Source organism: Corythoichthys intestinalis, chromosome 10 (genome assembly GCF_030265065.1).
Source record: "Corythoichthys intestinalis isolate RoL2023-P3 chromosome 10, ASM3026506v1, whole genome shotgun sequence".
In the NCBI taxonomy this organism is placed as follows: domain Eukaryota; kingdom Metazoa; phylum Chordata; class Actinopteri; order Syngnathiformes; family Syngnathidae; genus Corythoichthys; species Corythoichthys intestinalis.
In genome coordinates, this window is record NC_080404.1 from 31823816 (window position 1) to 31841589 (window position 17774).

General features: G+C 45.3%; 2 protein-coding genes across 4 annotated transcripts in view; both read right to left on the reverse strand.

The window, feature by feature from the left end:
- ctbp2a (C-terminal binding protein 2a) overlaps positions 1-12792 on the reverse strand; it is a 146072-nt gene extending 133280 nt beyond the window's left edge. For all 3 annotated transcript variants that reach the window (XM_057847610.1, XM_057847611.1, XM_057847616.1), the window contains exon 1: positions 12490-12792. In XM_057847610.1, the coding sequence (XP_057703593.1) occupies positions 12490-12556 (67 nt within the window). In that variant the 5' untranslated portion in view covers positions 12557-12792. The remainder of the gene's footprint in view (positions 1-12489) is intronic.
- On the reverse strand, positions 124-6840 carry LOC130923208 (uncharacterized). The gene is made up of 3 exons (XM_057848732.1): positions 6816-6840; positions 693-6426; positions 124-599 (listed from the first exon to the last, which is right to left on the reverse strand). The coding sequence occupies exons 2-3, from the start codon at positions 6229-6231 to the stop codon at positions 124-126; spliced, it is 6015 nt and encodes a 2004-aa protein (XP_057704715.1). The 5' UTR covers positions 6232-6426; positions 6816-6840.
- Positions 12793-17774: the final 4982 nt, after the last annotated feature.

Genomic DNA, 17774 nt, shown 5'->3' on the forward strand with positions numbered 1-17774 from the left:
GTCACTCTCCCCGAAGGGCCAGTGCAGCAGCGACTGAACTGAAGCACTCACACTCACAATGGGGCTTTCCTACACAGCCGCCCCCAGAGGTCTAACTAGACCTTTGAACACTAATAGGAAAGCTTAATCAGTGTCCTGTGTATCTGGAAGACACGGTATCTGCACCAACCTGGATACAGGGCGCAGGTACTGTCTGTCCTTCACTTGTACAGTCGCAGTGCGGATGCGATCATCCACTCCTGGATGAGTCTGAGTGACCTTACCTACTGGCCAAAGCGACCGTGGAAGTTGCGGGTCGACGATGAGGACCACCTGGCCAGCTGATAGTTGCTTGCCATCTTTTCTCCACTTCTGTCTTTCTTGAAGACATGGCAAATAGTGTCGGATGAAGGTGGACCAAAAATGGTCAGCCAGCAGTTGACTATGCTTCCAGCGACGTGTGCCAAGGAGGTTGGTAGAATCATACACTGCTTGTGGTAAGGACGAATCCCTACGTCCCATGATCAGCATGTTTGGAGTGATTGGGTCTGGGTCCGCGACATCTGAGGAGAGGTAACCTAATGGTTTTGCGTTCAGGATGCCTTCAACCTCAATGAGGACTGTACGGAGCACAGTCTCGGGCACTGTCTGATCCTGCAGAATAACCTTGAGGGCTGTCTTGACAGATTTCACCTCCCTCTTTCAAGTCCCACCGAAATGAGGTGCTGCAGGTGGGTTAAAGCGAAATATGATTCGTTGTTTGGCCAACTGCTCCTTCAGTGGGGGTGCCATGGCAGTGAAGGCGTCCTGCAGTTCACGATCGCCTCCAACGAAGTTAGTGCCGTTATCACAAAGCAGCTCAAATGGGGTGCCACGACGGGAGATGAAACGACGTAAAGACATTAAGAAGGCTTCCGAGTCCAAGCTCTCGTGAAGATCCAGATGAATGCAGCGTGTAGTCATGCACTTGTACAAGATGCCCCACCTTTTCTCGTGGCGTCGGCCTATCTTGATGTGGAATGGCCCGAAACAATCCATGCCTGTGGAGTAAAAGGGAGGCTTGTACAGCCGTAGTCTTGAGGATGGGAGGTCGGCCATCTTGGGCACATCAGGTTTAGCTCTCCACCTCTGACATTCTTGACAGGAGTGTTGATGCTTGCGGATTGCTTCCCTCCCACGTAGAATCCAGAACTTGCGTCGCATTTCTGCAAGTACTCGCTCTGGTCCGGGGTGGAGAAGAGTGCTGTCATAGTCTTGGATTAGCAGTTTTGTCACAGGGTGGTGTGGATCCAAAACAATCGGGTGAATTGCATCGATCTCCAAGTGTCCAGCTCGCCGTAATCGACCGCCAACTCTCAGAAGACCTGTAACTTCGTCATACTCTGGCGACAGAGAACACAAGTGACTGTCAGACGGAAGAGGCCGGTTTACCTTGAGGGCCTTGACCTCGTCAGGAAACGAGTCGAGCTGTGCTTTGATGAGAAGAGCAGCCTCAGCAGCAATATAATCAGTCGCTTCGCAGAGCTGGTTTTCGGCTTGGGAATTAGCCGCCCCGTGAAGGGAACTAGCTGTGGCCTGTAGGAGATCTTTCCATGAGGAGAAATCTTCAATAACAGGGACTGGAGGACCCGGAAGAATTGTCATGTTCCCAACTCTGACAGATTTCTTCAGCTCAATGTCATTAGATCCAGATTCAGCAGAAGGCATGGTTGGCCAGCATTCCTCTGATTGGTGGAGAAAGTCTGGACCTTGATGCCATCGGTGCGGACTCATCAACTCACGTAGAGTTAGACCTCTCGTTATGTCATCTGCTGGGTTGGTTGCGGAGTTCACGTATCTCCAGCTGATGGGATCAGTTAGGTTCTGGATCTCCGCAACTCGTGTACCGACGAAGACTTTGTACCTGCAAGACTCTGACTTGATCCAGTGGAGCACTGTGGTGGAGTCGGACCAAAGGACTGTTTGGTGAATAGGCACCGTGAGCTCTCTTTGGAGGACGTCAAGTAGTTGAGCCCCTGCAAGGGCAGCGCTCAACTCCAAGCGAGGCATGGACAATTGCTTCCGTGGGGAAACTCGAGACCTGGCCAGCACAAACGAGACGTGGACTTGTTGCTGTTCGTTCACAGTCCGCATGTATGCAACAGCGCCATAAGCTCGCTCCGATGCATCACAAAATATATGGAGTGCTCGTGTTACGGTCGATGTGTCCATATGTGGTGGAGCATATGGTCGGGGGAACTCTAGATGTATGAGGTGAGGAAGCTCTTGTTCCCAAGTGCGCCATCTGTCCAGCAGGGTTTGAGGTCGAACTGGATCATCCCATCCGATTTCCTCTTTCCACAGGTCTTGTATGAGAACTTTCGCTGTAGTAGTGAATGGAACGATGTACCCAAGAGGGTCATACTGGCAAGCAAGGATCCGGTATAGGTTTCTCAGTGTGGGTACTGATGTTGCTATAGGACGAGGTTTGTAGCCAAGGGAATCACTGAGACAGTTCCAACGTAAGCCCAGGGCAGGTTCCTGAAGATCATTGCTACTCTTGGAAAGCCACAGCTCACAGCTCTCAGAGCGTGCTTCAGGAGGAAGGTGCTCGACCACGGTGGGTATGTTGCTTGCCCATTGACGGACTTCAAACCCTCCAGTCTGAAGGTGTTGGCGGAGGTCGTCGATCAATCTCTTGACCTCTTCAGAGGAAGACATGCTGTGCAGAAAATTGTCCACATAGAAAGACCCTTCAATTGTCTCTGCTAGGCCAGGCTCGAACTCTGCACTGTCTTGAATGAGCTGCTGGAGTGCATAGATAGCGCAGCAGGGACTACACGTTGTCCCGAACGGAAGGACTTGCCATTCATAAATCTGAGGCACCTGCTCTCTATCCATGTTCCTCCAGATGAAGCGCAGTACTGATTTGTCGGTGGGTAGCAAACGAATCTGGTGGAACATGCCTTTCACGTCTCCGCTGACTGCCACGGCATGCTGGCGGAACCTGATGAGAACACCGAGCAGGGTAGGTCCAAGTGTGGGTCCAGGAAGGAGAAGTTCGTTCAGCGAACGTCCTTGGTGTTGGAATGAGCAATTAAAGACGATCCTGTCTTTTCCATTGTGGTTGACCATAAGGTGAGGGATGTACCACGACTCATCAGTCTGCTCAGCTTCTTCTGGTGATACTTGTGCAACGTAGCCAGCCTTCTCCAGTTTCCATATCTCTTTGCAGTAAACTTCTGCTCTCTTCGGGTCTTTGGCAAGCTTCCTCTCGATGCTGCGAAGGCAGGGCAACACCGCTTCCATTGGTGCACGAAGCGGAGTAGCATTGGCTCGTCTTAGTAACGGGGTGGCATACCGCAGGACTCCATCAACATCGACTCTGGTGGTGTGTGTTTGAAGCATGACCATAGCTTGCTGATCTTGCTTGGAGCGGGTAGCTGCTCTTGGGTTACTATAAGGGAGCGTATCAACTTGCCATAGGAGCTCGACGTGCTTGAAGAGTTCTGTGGCAGGGGATGCGGCAGAAATATGAAGACACTGCACAGTTGATGTAGGTTGGACAAGTGTGGTTGGACCTTGGAGTGACCAACCTAGCTGGGTGCAGACTCCAACTGGACCACCCGGTGGACCTGCACGGACTGGCTTTGTGGGAACCAAGAGGTGTGGCATATCTGAGCCTATCAGAAGCATGGGGTGCACCTGATCTATTGGCGGTAAAGACAGTCCTCTGAGGTGCTCATACCTTTGCTGGAGTGCGGCCACTGGATAGGAGTGTTCGGCAAGGTTGAGCCCTTTAGCGGTGAAGGCGTGATGGATCCGAAACTTCTGGGAAGGCCTGCACAAAGGAGAGATATCAAATGAGACAGTACTGCCCTGGAGTTGTTCGACGTGCTGTTGGATCGTTTGTAGATAGAGAGTTTCAGGTTGTCCTTGCAGGTTCAGTTGCTGCACTGCTTGAGGGAGGATGATGCTTCTTTCTGAGCCATCATCGAGGACAGCATGAGTCTCCAGAGCCCGGTCGCCGTTCCGAAGAATCACTTTGACCACCTTCAGCATCACATGTTGTGAACGGTTGGGCCTGTCGAGGTAGACTCTCACAGTGGGTGTGGTCACCATGTTGACACTGGTTTGGATCTGTTGGCTGGGTTCGTGCAGAACAGTGAGATGTAGTTCTTTACACAGCTTGCAGGGCCGCTTCAAATTGCAGTTCTCGGCAGCGTGATTGCGACCGCACTTGAAGCACCGCTTCCCGTCTCGGATCCATTTCGCAACTTCAGCTGTGGACAGCTTCTTGAAGTTTTCACAGTTGTTTAAGAAATGATCTTTATTGTCACAGTAAGGACAATATGGGTTGGATTTGAACTTGGCCTTTGAATGAGCAGGAGGTGATCGGTTAGGAGGCTCTCTAGCGTTGAGAAAGATGGTCGTGGTCTTCTCCTTATACTGTGGGGCACGATCTTTCTTGACTGGCTTATGAGTTTCGTGCTGGTAGAGCGCTGCTGCTCGACTGGAAAGACGCTTTGCTTGTGACTTCATCTGGAGCCAGGTTGCTAGGTCAGGCAGGGTGTAAGTCAGGTCGGACCCTGTTCGGAGGACCCCGCGGTTGAGACAATATTCGATGAAACTGTCTCGGAAAGAGGGAGGCATTTTGCTTAAGAGCCGATCTACATGGGATCCACACCTCAGCTCGAACCCATTTGGGCCTTCAAGTGTCCCCAGCATGCCCACCAGAGACTGGATGGAGAGGGCAAATGAGTCGAAGGCCTCAGCGTCGCCGAACTTGATGGCGGGTGAGTTGAGGATAGCACCTAGCTCTGATTGGACGAGCTGCCGCGGCTGGCCATATTTGTCTTGTAAAGCATGCAAGGCCGTCGTGTAAGGCTGGGGGTCGTACATATAGGCCTTAGCTAGGTGTAAAGCGCTGGGCAGTTTCAAATGGCTGAGAAGCACCTGATACGTATATTGTTCAGTTAGGTGTCCACTGCCGCCCATCAGGTTGTCCAGAGCCATCTTGAGAAGGGCAAAGTCACTCTCTCGGTCACGTTCAAATACAGGTAGAATTGGTGGTGGAACCCCATATAGAGTGTTACTTAATGTCTCTGGTGCTGAATAAGCTGGGCCTCGTGAAGGAACGGGAACCGCAGGTTGGACCAACGAGTTCATGTGCTGGTGCGGGAGAGTTGAACTGGTGGTGAAATGTGATCCGGTCTTGAGTCCTGTAGAAGACTGCTGTGGACCATAAGTACCAGTTGGAACTGCAGAGGCTTGGTGTGATTGAATGGGGAGCCCAGCTTGAGCTGGTGTGACGGGGTGCGGGTGCACCGAAGTGGAGGTTACAGCAGGGTGAGCCACCTGTTGTAGCGTGTTCATATCACGAGGGTTGATGACAGGTTCAGCCCTCGGGTAGTGCTGTGCTGGCTGAGCTGATGGAAGCGGCGTGCTCTGTGGTGCAAGAGGAGGCTCGGAGTAGGCCAGCTGGAGTGAGGGCCCCATGATAGCTTGATGAGGCAGTCGCGAAGATTGTGGTAGAGGAGCAGGATGATAAGAGGTTATGCCTGCACCGCCTTCAGTTAGGTTGTTAACCGCAGCCGGTGAAGATTGGCAGTCTTTATGTGATGTTTCATCGCCACTGGATCCTTCCTTCTCTGGCTTTTGAAGTAATGAGGTAACTATCTTAGCTACCTGTAGCTCTTTCTCTTTCCTCTTGAGTCGCCGCTGCCTGTCCATACGCTTAGCGATGGCTTCGCGTGCCTCTTGTGTTTCTTGCTGTAGGCGTTGGGCTTCCCTGGCTTGAGTGTTTAGGCGTTGGCACTCCAAGTCAGCATTGTTTTCCTCCTTGATCTGTGACTGCAGCTCCTCAAGCTCCAAGCGTTGGATGTTCTCTGTTAGTATCGCTTCCTGAACTGGTGATAGAGCGTTTTGGAGACAGATGCCGGCAACTGAGCGCAGAGAGTTGCGGTGGGAACCTGGACCAACTTCGGAGGCAGTCCGTGATGAGGAGTGGCGTGACCTCCCGCTGCTTTGAGATGAAGCTCGTGACGTGTACTTGCTCCTCACGGATGTGGTCCTCGATTCGCTAGCCCGCTGTGGAGATGGGGGGACTAGATCAATTAGAGGTTCATCTGGTTGTTGAGGTTCATCGTTCATCATGAAGTCACTTAGATAGCGGGGTAGGTGTCGCTCTCGCTGAGGACGGACATGATCCTCTGTAGCGTTCTGGGATGAAGGCTGGGGTGCAGGAAGGTGATCACGCTCTGTTGGTTCCATAGCGTCTTATAGTGGCTTTATCCGGCTCGAAGGACCATGAAAAAGAGGTCTAATTTTACTGGGAATCCCTCTCTTTGGGTGTGAGGTGTAAAGCCGGCGACGCTATGGAGGTGCGACTCCGGCCAGAGAATCAGCGGATCAACAGTTCAGGATTTGATTTATTTGTTGTATTGTTTTATGTTGTGTTGCGGTTTTCTGCAAACACAGGACAACCATGTAACATGTCACTAATACAATATATAAACACATACTGTATAAACCTATAGCTAAATTAACAGGAAAACATTAAACATAATATAAATGAAATACACTGCTAATCATGCACAATAATGAGCATACCAACTGAGCAGGAAATTAACTTAACAATTTAGATAACTGAATTGGCAACAACAAACTATCAACCTTCAGAATGTAGCCAAAAGGGCCAACGATTAGCACCAGCGCTAAGCGGCTAGCGCGGCGGCTAGCGCTCGGAAGCTAGCGGTTAGCTCGTGGCGGCTAACAACGCAACGGACCACAAACAGGCAAATCATTTGCCAAAGGTGTTCAAACAATTCCAAAGTACAGTTCTACTCCAAACCCACCTTTTTCATCCACGCACAACACCCGGAAGGCAACAAACAGGACGGCAGATTTAGGAACGAACTGCACGCATTGAAAGGAGGAAAAAAAGAGTCACTCGCACGCGCCAATGAAGGGAGGAGAGAAAGTCACCCGTGCGCGCGTCACTCTCCCCGAAGGGCCAGTGCAGCAGCGACTGAACTGAAGCACTCACACTCACAATGGGGCTTTCCTACAGTTATGGTTAAAAGTTAATCATTTGTCTATGGATCGTGACAATCTGGTGTCAACTTGTTGAGTTATGTGGTAACAAACAAACATCCAATCATTAGTGGAGATTACAGTATTTACTCTTGACACTGGGGAATGTTGAGATATTTACTCTCATACATTTGTTCATTTTACTTGATATATTCATTTCTATATTGTCCTTCCAACTTCATTTGGCTAAGAATGCAGCTCTCAGCTTCTTCTGTTGAGAAGCAAAGGAGAAAACACCTAGTAAAATTTCATTTTTTTGTGAGCAATTTAAGTGTTAACATTAGATCGGCACAATGTATCGTTTGAATATCGCCGTCGCAATGTGCGTGTGCACAATACATCGCAGAACGTGCAATTGTTTTTTTTTTTACATGTAAACTTTTGTTTTACTTCATGAAAACAGCAAGTGTGCAGATCCTGGATCCCTTTTATATACAGCAAGCTTGGATTATACTGCATAATACAAATAAAGGATGTCCGCGATCCGATCACGTGATCAGAAATCAGGTCGATCGCACTATTTTTCAGAAGATTGAAATAGGGTGAAAAGGATCAGGTTTTTCTTTTTTTTTTTTAAATGTATGTTTTTCTGCTTCATGCTCGTACAGCGCCACAGCCTCATAGCCTCCCTCCTGTTAGGCGGTGCAACCAAACTGTTTCTCGGTCACCAGTGCAGCTGGCGTTTGGTACTTAAAGTTAACAATGATTGACAGTAAAGATGCACGATAATATCGGTTACAGATAATTATTGGTCGATAATGGCAATTATGACGTCACACAGATAAACTAGATTTTCAAAAAAAAATCAACCGATAATGCAATCTGATAATTATATACTTGATCTAACCCCCAAATGTGCGCAATCGAAGCAGTTTTGTCCAATTCAGCACCGCCGCCTCCTCAACCTCTCCCCCCTCTGAAGCCCCTGAGGGAGGAGGGGTTGAGGAGGCGGACTTACACAACAGAGGCAGTTGGAGATCATGGCGGCTCTGTCACCAGCGTGGCTGGATTTAACCGTATGTGGAAAAAAAAAAACGACGCTCTCGCCATCTACAGAACATGCACTGCAGAAGTTCCATGAGGGGGAAAAAAAGCGCCCTCATTCAACACCACTAACCCGACCAGCCATTTAAAGCTGCATCACAAAGATTTTTGGAACAAATACGAGGCTGCTGCTAGAGCAAATGCTAAAGCTAATGTAAACACACATAAAGTAATCTAAACTACGGGGCTTGTGACGATGGAGAGACGCTGCGGCCTTCCCGGAGTCGGGTTGTTTGGTAATGCAGCCCAAAGCGGATGGTAAACTCCATCTAAGGCTAAACACCGGCAAGAGACCGATAGTAGACAAGTAGCCGTCTTCCGATAGAGCCCGCCGCTCTGGCCGGTCCAGCAGACCGCTGCCGCCTCACCCCTAAGCGGGGCGGGCAGGCCGGCCGAGCCCGGTTCCCCAACAGCGGGACCTACGGCGAACACCCCATTTTCTTGAGTTTTCCCCCATGGCGTGGCGGGACGCGAGGCGCGCGCCTCCTTCCGGGGCAGAGCCAGGCCGAGGCGAGCCGGCCGGGGCGGGCAGATATCCGGTACAAATGTAGCCGCCGCCGCCAATCATCTCCGGTTCAACTCATCGAGAACCACGGTCAGACAGAGACCTGGCGCGAGTGCTAATTTGGTGGCCGGACGGACTAAAAGGCACAGGCGGGAGGAGATACCGGATGAGAGACGTTTTTTTTTTTGACCAAAATGACCCGAGTGACGGCAAAGTGGTTAGTCGTTTTTTTGTTTTAAAAATTCCAAAGGCTTATCCATTATTCCAGGGTGCTTAGCCTCTATGTGCTGAAGCAGCTTTGAAGGCTTCATTGCCTCATTTGCTAATGTTTGGCCACATATTATGCAGAGTGGACTTAGCGTAGGCTCTTCTTCTGACTCGTCTGGTGGCCTTTTCCCCATATAAAACTGTCCAAAGCCGTCTGTTTTTCAGTCATCTTCGCTAGCGTGTGGGCTTATTATTTCCAGGAACAAATCTGATGCGGCTACGTCATCATCAAGGACAAGCACACATAGATATACTGTATAACAATAGGTTCTAACTCCAATTGATTTCTATGATGACAACCTATCCAATTGTATTATTAGATCTATTGACTAATCCGAGCAAAACGACCGGAGGTACCCTGTCCGCCATTGCTGAGGTGTGCCGCCCGCAGCACACAGCCAGCAGCAGGCAGCTGTTTACATTGACTGATGCTGGACTGCTACTGAGGTGTGTAAACACCCCAGTCACTACGGCCACCACTAGAGGGCGATACCCACATATCTCTACTCAGACTAGTATAATAGAGTTGACAGGCATATTGGTGTGTCAACAGGAACCAGCCAATATTTGGTCGTTAATAAATTATTTATGTGTCCTGTGTGGCCCGGTAGCATATGCGCCACTGATCGATGCCAGTCCTGGTGGTTGGGGACCACAGCTCTATTGGAATCAGTCCTGGCGGGCCTTGCCTGGCACCGCCAGACTATTCTCCCTGTATTTTTCAAACACTGTGAGAAATAGTCTGGGACCTAGCCCATTAACGGCCTCTCGAACAAGTACGAAATCAATCGTCCAATCTGATTCGTTTATTTGCGTGATGTGTTCTTAACAAGTAACGTCACTCTTGCGCGCCGAAAGTCGTCTCTACAACAACGCAGATGGCGAACGGGAGAGCCGAGAATATGTCCCAATCCGCGGTAACACCAGTTTTAAATTACCAAAAACACATCAAAACAAGTAATTGACAACAGTCAACATGGCTCGCACTAGCCATGTTGAATAAACATCTCCATTCTCCGCTCACGCTAATTACTTGTCACTTTAACAACGTCACGTCTGCCCGTCGCTGATTGGTCCACTACGCTGTCTGTTTGCTGTGGCTTGCTCCAACCTCGGAATTTGATCTGCCAGGCGGTCGCCAGACTCAATTGCTGGAACAGCGGTGAGTCTAGTATACCAGCTTTTGAATAGTCATTTTCTTAATAAATGTATAGCTTAAGAGATTATTGATTTCATTTTATTCCTGAATTTTGTGTCGTCATCTCCTGTTCATTAAGAGAATTAAAGATCTTGTGAAGATAAAATGAACTCTTTTCTTTTTCAATATACAAATATGAGCAATCTTAAATTTCATCAGCAACAGAATTCTGAGTCTGTATCAAGAGTAACAATGAATCCATTCATTCAAGGATCATGTATCAATTTTCAATACCACTTATCTTGTTCATTGTCAGTGGGAGCTGGAACATGTCCCAGCTGACTTGACTATACCTGGAACTGGTTACCAGCCAATTAAATAGCAAACATAGAGACAGAAAACTTTCGCTGACTTAGAACCAAACTCGGCTTGGACTTGCTTTTTAAATGTAGACCTACCTCTAACTGTTCCAACACATAAATGATCCTAAACGGTAAGATTGAGTGAAGAACTAAGGGGGTTATTTCACAGCCAGTTAATTAATCAAGAGCCATTCAACAGTATGCTTGTCAATAAAGAACGCCTTGATTTAGCATTTTCTCCTGGTATTTTCCTTCCACTGATACATCAAAAGGCATGACAGGAACCAACACATCCATGGTGATCCGGAGTGTATTGTGTTTATAGCATTCATTATAGAACACGAGGGAACCTGGGGGGACACGAGAGGAAGTTTACCCCCAGCGGAGTCGAGGACGGCAGATGAAGGGAGGGATCAGTGCTACAAACTGGACTGAAGACGGATGGGAAATCCCTGTGAATGATGACAGCAGAGAGTGCGAGCCATTTTTAAATATAAAATACGGGACATTATTTCAGATTGATTATAATTTTTGACTGGTGTGGTTTGTAATGTTACCCATGATTGGGATCCAGCCCTGCCATTAAAAGCGAAAATCTGTGAGTGATTGGCACTAGAGCTGTCCCAACTAGTCGACGTCATTGATGACGTAAATACATCGATGGGCAAAACATACCGTCGGTAATGACGGGTTAAAAAAAAAATTACATGCGGATAAAGTTTAGAATGGCGGGCGCTCGCGATGCAAGCGGTTGTTACTGGCACCCCCAAGGGGGCCGCTGTTATGTCAATGTGGCCAGCATTGTCAGATTGAGCAAAGAGGAAGAAAGTGGGCGAGCGAGAGAGAGGGAGCGAGATCGGTGAGTTGGGAAAGTGCGCGGGTAGCGTGGAGTTGGCATCCCCCACGTTTTTGTCTTGGTTAATAAAAGTATTCATAAAGAGGCATCCACGCCTCTCGGTTTTTTTATGCACGCCTCCGCCTTCCTGAGGAGGAAATCGGACGAACCGACGACAACGAGCCAAGTGAATCGCCGGTTCACTCTTCACTACGGCGAGGAGTTGAAAACACCGCCAATTACCAAAAAGGGCAGAATTGGTGACACGTGAAAGTGGCATAAAGTCAAAAAAGCGGACCAGAATAGCCAGAGCCTGGAATTATTTCAAGGAAAATATGGAGGGTGCCACTGTGTGTACTCTTTGCTAAGCTGAGCTCGCATACCACGGTAGCACGTCGGCTATGAACGAACACTTGAAGCGGCGTCACCCAAGTATAATTTTCGAAGACAACAACAAACAACAAGCTAGCGGATTGTAAGTCCATACAACTTTATAACGTTTTTTAAAAAATGGAAGTTACCTTTATGTGCGTCGTATTAACGTGCATTTTCATTTAATATAATAATTAATATATAATTATATAATATATATTTTAAATTATTATTAAATTTATTAGGAAAGTGTTATATTAAATCCTTTTTCCTCAAATATAATGCATGATGAATTTGACCTGTGAATTGTTTATACAGCATGTCGGGGACACTTTAGAGGAGGTTCCTGTCATCTGCACAGGTTAGTCTGAAACAAACTCATTGTCTGCCTATGATCACCTCAAGAAAAAAAACAACTTGTACATTTGGACTTTCCCATGTGAAAGTACACACTTAATTCCAGCTGCCTTGAGAAAATGCCCTGAAGGGGAGAGCAGATGTCCTTTGCCAGCAGCACATCTGCATGCGGCCTCAATCTCCACCCCTCCAGTGTCCAGACAATAGCACAGCCTCCCTCCTTGAAGCATTCTTTTAGTGGAGCCTCCAATTCAACAATAAAACCAAGAATGCTATGAGTTGCCCACTCACACCCATCAGAAATGAATGGATAATCATATATAGTTTAATGTGTTATCTTGCTTCGCTGATTAGTTTCGATATGGTGAACTTTTACTTGTGTGTGCTTGTGTTTTAATCCCACTTGCAACAACTCGCAAAGTAAATTCAACACATAGTAGTCAGGGAATCTCCTCCCGCATTTCGACACGGTGGGGGGGAAACTCCCATGAAAAACCACAACACTGCACGTTAGTACATTTGTTCACGAATCTTAGTATACCAACTAAATTCCTACCTCCTGTTGGATGCTGAGAGTCGGTGAAGGTGTCGTATCCGGAAGCAGCATCGCAGGCTACATGCATTTCAAATCGGCTCGGATTTGGATCATAATCCACCTTTTGAGGAATGTCAACACAAACTTAATCCCGATTTCCACCGGCGCTGGTGGCGCTTCAATGCCGCTTGGAATGTGTCCCGTTGTTGACTTAAATGGCGCGTAAACAATATCCTGCTCCTCCTCCTCCTCTTCTTCTTCTTCTGTCCCTCCTGCCAGGATTGAGAGGTGCGTCTCACTTTTTCCTCCTTCCTTCTTCCTCCTCCTCTGTCGCTTTGTGAATGAGGCGGAGCCATTTACTCACTAGTAAAAAGACACACACACGAACACACTAACACAACATGGTCGACTGAAAAATAAACGAATGAGAGGAAAAAAACGAGACACTTCTTCTTTTACTCAGACTTCTTTGGTATTATACAGTCAATAGGTATCGGTCAACTAGCATGAATGCTAGCATTGTAAGGTTGCTTTGACCAGTAATTAAAATCCAGCAGCTCTGCAAATGGCTTCACTTTGTTTAAATGATCTCTCTCACTAACTTTTCTTTTAAGATAAACGTAAAAAAATATATATATATACAGTTGCAAATTGTCGAAGAAAAACAACCAGTTTTCCAAACTGAGAAGAAACCCTGATTTAAATAAGTAAATACAGTGATCCCTCATTTTTCGCGGTTATTGTGGACCAGAACCCGCTGCGATAAGTGAAAAACCGCGACGTAGCGCCCCTAATCTGTTTTTTTATTTTTTGGTGTGTGTGTGTTCAATGTATTTATTCAAATTTAACATATATATATATATATATATATATATATATATATATATATATATATATATATATATATATATATATATATATATATATATATATATATACATACATACATACATACAGTGCCTTGCAAAAGTATTCGGCCCCCTTGAATCTTGCAACCTTTCGCCACATTTCAGGCTTCAGACATAAAGATATGAAATTTAATTTTTTTGTCAAGAATCAACAACAAGTGGGACACAATCGTGAAGTGGAACAACATTTATTGGATAATTTAAACTTTTTTAACAAATAAAAAAACTGAAAAGTGGGGCGTGCAATATTATTCGGCCCCTTTACTTTCAGTGCAGCAAACTCACTCCAGAAGTTCAGTGAGGATCTCTGAATGATCCAATGTTGTCCTAAATGACCGATGATGATAAATAGAATCCACCTGTGTGTAACCAAGTCTCCGTATAAATGCACCTGCTCTGTGATAGTCTCAGGGTTCTGTTTAAAGTGCAGCGAGCATTATGAAAACCAAGGAACACACCAGGCAGGTCCGAGATACTGTTGTGGAGAAGTTTAAATCCGGATTTGGATACAAAAAGATTTCCCAAGCTTTAAACATCTCAAGGAGCACTGTGCAAGCCATCATATTGAAATGGAAGGAGCATCAGACCACTGCAAATCTACCAAGACCCGGCCGTCCTTCAAAACTTTCTTCTCAAACAAGGAGAAAACTGATCAGAGATGCAGCCAAGAGGCCCATGATCACTCTGGATGAACTGCAGAGATCTACAGCTGAGGTGGGAGAGTCTGTCCATAGGACAACAATCAGTCGTACACTGCACAAATCTGGCCTTTATGGAAGAGTGGCAAGAAGAAAGCCATTTCTCAAAGATATCCATAAAAAGTCTCGTTTAAAGCCACCTGGGAGACACACCAAACATGTGGAAGAAGGTGCTCTGGTCAGATGAAACCAAAAGTGAACTTTTTGGCCACAATGCAAAACGATATGTTTGGCGTAAAAGCAACACAGCTCATCACCCTGAACACACCATCCCCACTGTCAAACATGGTGGTGGCAGCATCATGGTTTGGGCCTGCTTTTCTTCTGCAGGGACAGGGAAGATGGTTAAAATTGACGGGAAGATGGATGCAGCCAAATACAGGAACATTCTGGAAGAAAACCTGTTGGTATCTGCACAAGACCTGAGACTGGGACGGAGATTTATCTTCCAACAGGACAATGATCCAAAACATAAAGCCAAATCTACAATGGAATGGTTAAAAAATAAACGTATCCAGGTGTTAGAATGGCCAAGTCAAAGTTCAGACCTGAATCCAATCGAGAATCTGTGGAAAGAGCTGAAGACTGCTGTTCACAAACACTCTCCATCCAGCTCGAGCTGTTTTGTAAGGAAGAATGGGCAAGAATGTCAGTCTCTCGATGTGCAAAACTGATAGAAACATACCCCAAGCGACTTGCAGCTGTAATTGGCGCAAAAGGTGGCGCTACAAATTATTAACGCAAGGGGGCCGAATAATATTGCACGCCCCACTTTTCAAGGTGCTTTTGCAAGGCACTGTATATATATATATATATATATATATATATATATATATATACATATATATATATATATATATTAGGGCTGTCAAACGATAAAAATTTTTAATCGAGTTAATTACAGCTTAAAAATTAATTAATCGTAATTAATCGCAATTCAAACCATCTATAAAATATGCCATATTTTTCTGTGAATTATATATATATATTCTGTAAAATAAATTGTTGGAATGGCAAGATAAGACACAAGATGGATATATACATTCACCATACGGTACATAAGGACTGTAGTGGGCATTTCACTCTACTGTCATTTAAATCTGTCTATGCTGTCCTCACTCCGAAGCGTCTACTTTTTCCAAAGCTAGACAGCTAGTGAACGACGCCTTGATAATCAGACTTCTTCCTTTTTCATCTGATTTATTAATAAAATGGCCTCAAACCATTGTCCTCTTTAGACCGTCCTAAAACTACAAAAAAAAAAAGTACACAAGCATTGCATTAGCAACAACGTTAGCTTAGCACGCTATACAGGTAAACATAAACAAAAAGCGTCTCATACAAAAAATATAACATTTCGCTAATTAACATAATATGTACATTCTTTACAACAACCATACTTACGGACAAATCTTGTCCAAGGATCATATAAGCACAACAGAGACGTTGTGCAGCCATATTGAACAGGCATAATAATAATTAACATAATATGTAAATTTTTTACAACAACCATACTTACGGACAAATCTTGTCCAAGGATCATATTAGCACAACAGAGACGTTGTGCAGCAATATTGAACAGGCAAGAAAAGAATAAACCATGTCGCAAAGCGACCACAAGAGTTCGCTGTTAGACAGCAGAAAAAGCCTTGCTGTAAAACTTACCAAAAGGCAGAATACTGTCTGAGCGGGACATGTGCGTTAATTGCGTCAAATATTTTAACGTGATTAATTTAAAAAATTAATTACCGCGGGTTAACGCGTTAATTTTGACAGCCCTAATATATATATATATATATATATATATATATATATATATATATATATATATATATATATATATATATATATATATATATGACATGTTTTTTTCACCCCCCCAAAAAAACCTTTAAGTACATATATATTTTAACAAATAGTTTTTAAGCACTTCAATTGTAATAATTATGATCGGTTTTAAACATGTTACTGTCCCACCAAATTATTTTCAAACAGTAATAAAGCAGAAAATGCGCGGCTTTATAAAATGCTTCAATTAAATGCGTCATTGAGTGAGTCCACTCAAATCCAAAGCTTCTACCTTACACACAATGAGTTGCACCAGCAACTGTTTAACAAGTTAAATAATGATTGATGCATGCGACGCTTTGAAGCTCCGTTCTGTGGCAACAGCAAACATCAACGTCTGTCAATTATTGTTAACTTTAATTAGCAACTCCAGTGCACTCACTGCCTGACCAACAACGAGCAGAGAGAGGGAGGAAGGGAGGGAGAGTAAGACTACGCGATCAGTCGGGACAGTTCATCTGTTTTTTTTTTTTTTTTTTTTTTTTTTTTTTTTTTTTTTAATTAAAAAAAAAATTGCGATGGACTGAGGGCGCAGAGTTTAAAACACAAAGTAGCGAGGGATCACTGTACTCCAAAGCATATATTCTTTATCCTCAAAATACTACTCTTTATTGTGTCTTCAGGACTGCATTATACCGCCTACCGATGGCAAATCTGAGTAGAGTAGGAAGGGCAGTTCAGTAAATTGAATTGCATTAAATCATCAAAGTGCCCCAAAAATAAAATTACTCAATGTTTTACATATAGGTAGTAAAATATTGCTGAGTGCTATTTTTCTTTATTTAAAGAATGTTTTTGAAAAGTGATTTAGTGTTATGGTAAATTGTAAATGTAGATCAGTCCTTGCGGAGTTTGCTGGCTCTAACCACTCGAATAAATAATTGGAATAAAAGATTACGCTTTGTGGGGTGGGGAGGAAGGTAAAGTAAAACTACTCACCCTAGAACAAGGGTGTCCATACTTTGGCCCGCAGGTCAACTTTGGCTCATTGCCCAGTTTTTATTGGCCCTCTGCAATTTATGAAAATATCAATAAATTTGGGCTGCACTGGAAGCTTAAATTCAGCCTAGATGCTGTTGCTCTTCTCAGCTTTGACACTATATGGAGACACTATATGGTCACTTAAGCCTCTTTCAGATTTATATTGCCGTAAATTCCCGTGTAAGGTAACACGGGAGTTACCCGTGTCATGGCTTTTAGACATGGGGAGATATCCCATAAATAACCTGGGTTGGAAACTTTCAGACTTGTCCCATATTGGCGACTCAGCGCCCTCTGTGCGGGGTTGACGGGGGGACGGGATTTTGTAACCCGGACATGATGTTATTTTTGGTCAGCATCGGCAACAAAATAAACCACACATTTCCAAACACGGACAATGGATTGTCAACGATCCAGTAGCAATTTAATTTGATTATGTTTCCAGTTTGATTTTGCTATTTTCAGTTTGCCATGTTCATAATTGGGATGTTTACCGCTTTTCGTCTTAATGCAAAGAAAAAGGAAATGAAGATCGGTCCACCATTATATTTATGTCATCAGCCTTCGCGCTGTGACACAGGAATTCAACGCCTGCTTTCAAGCATGCTGCATCCTGGGAAAGTCCCGGACATTAAACTAGGACGCGACACGTTAAATGTCCGCGTAATCTACGTGTCAGTTGACCTGGGAACTTGCTTTGACACATAAGGGCTCTCCGTTTGATTCCCAGGATTTTAACGGTGTTCAGGTAAGTGTGAAAGGGGCTTTACAAAGTCATTCTCTGCATCAAATCCGATCAAACGATCGCTGTCAGACTCAGACCTCCAAGTCAAAATGGATTGCATGGCTATCGCTGTCAATGGCAGCCAAT

Coding starts and splice junctions, on each gene's coding strand:
- LOC130923208 (XM_057848732.1), bottom strand. CDS start 6,231: ATGGAACCAACAGAGCGTGATCACCTTCCTGCACCCCAGCCTTCATCC. Junction 600..692: donor ACCTGCAGCACCTCATTTCG/GTGGGACTTGAA, acceptor TGCTCCGTACAG/TCCTCATTGAGGTTGAAGGC.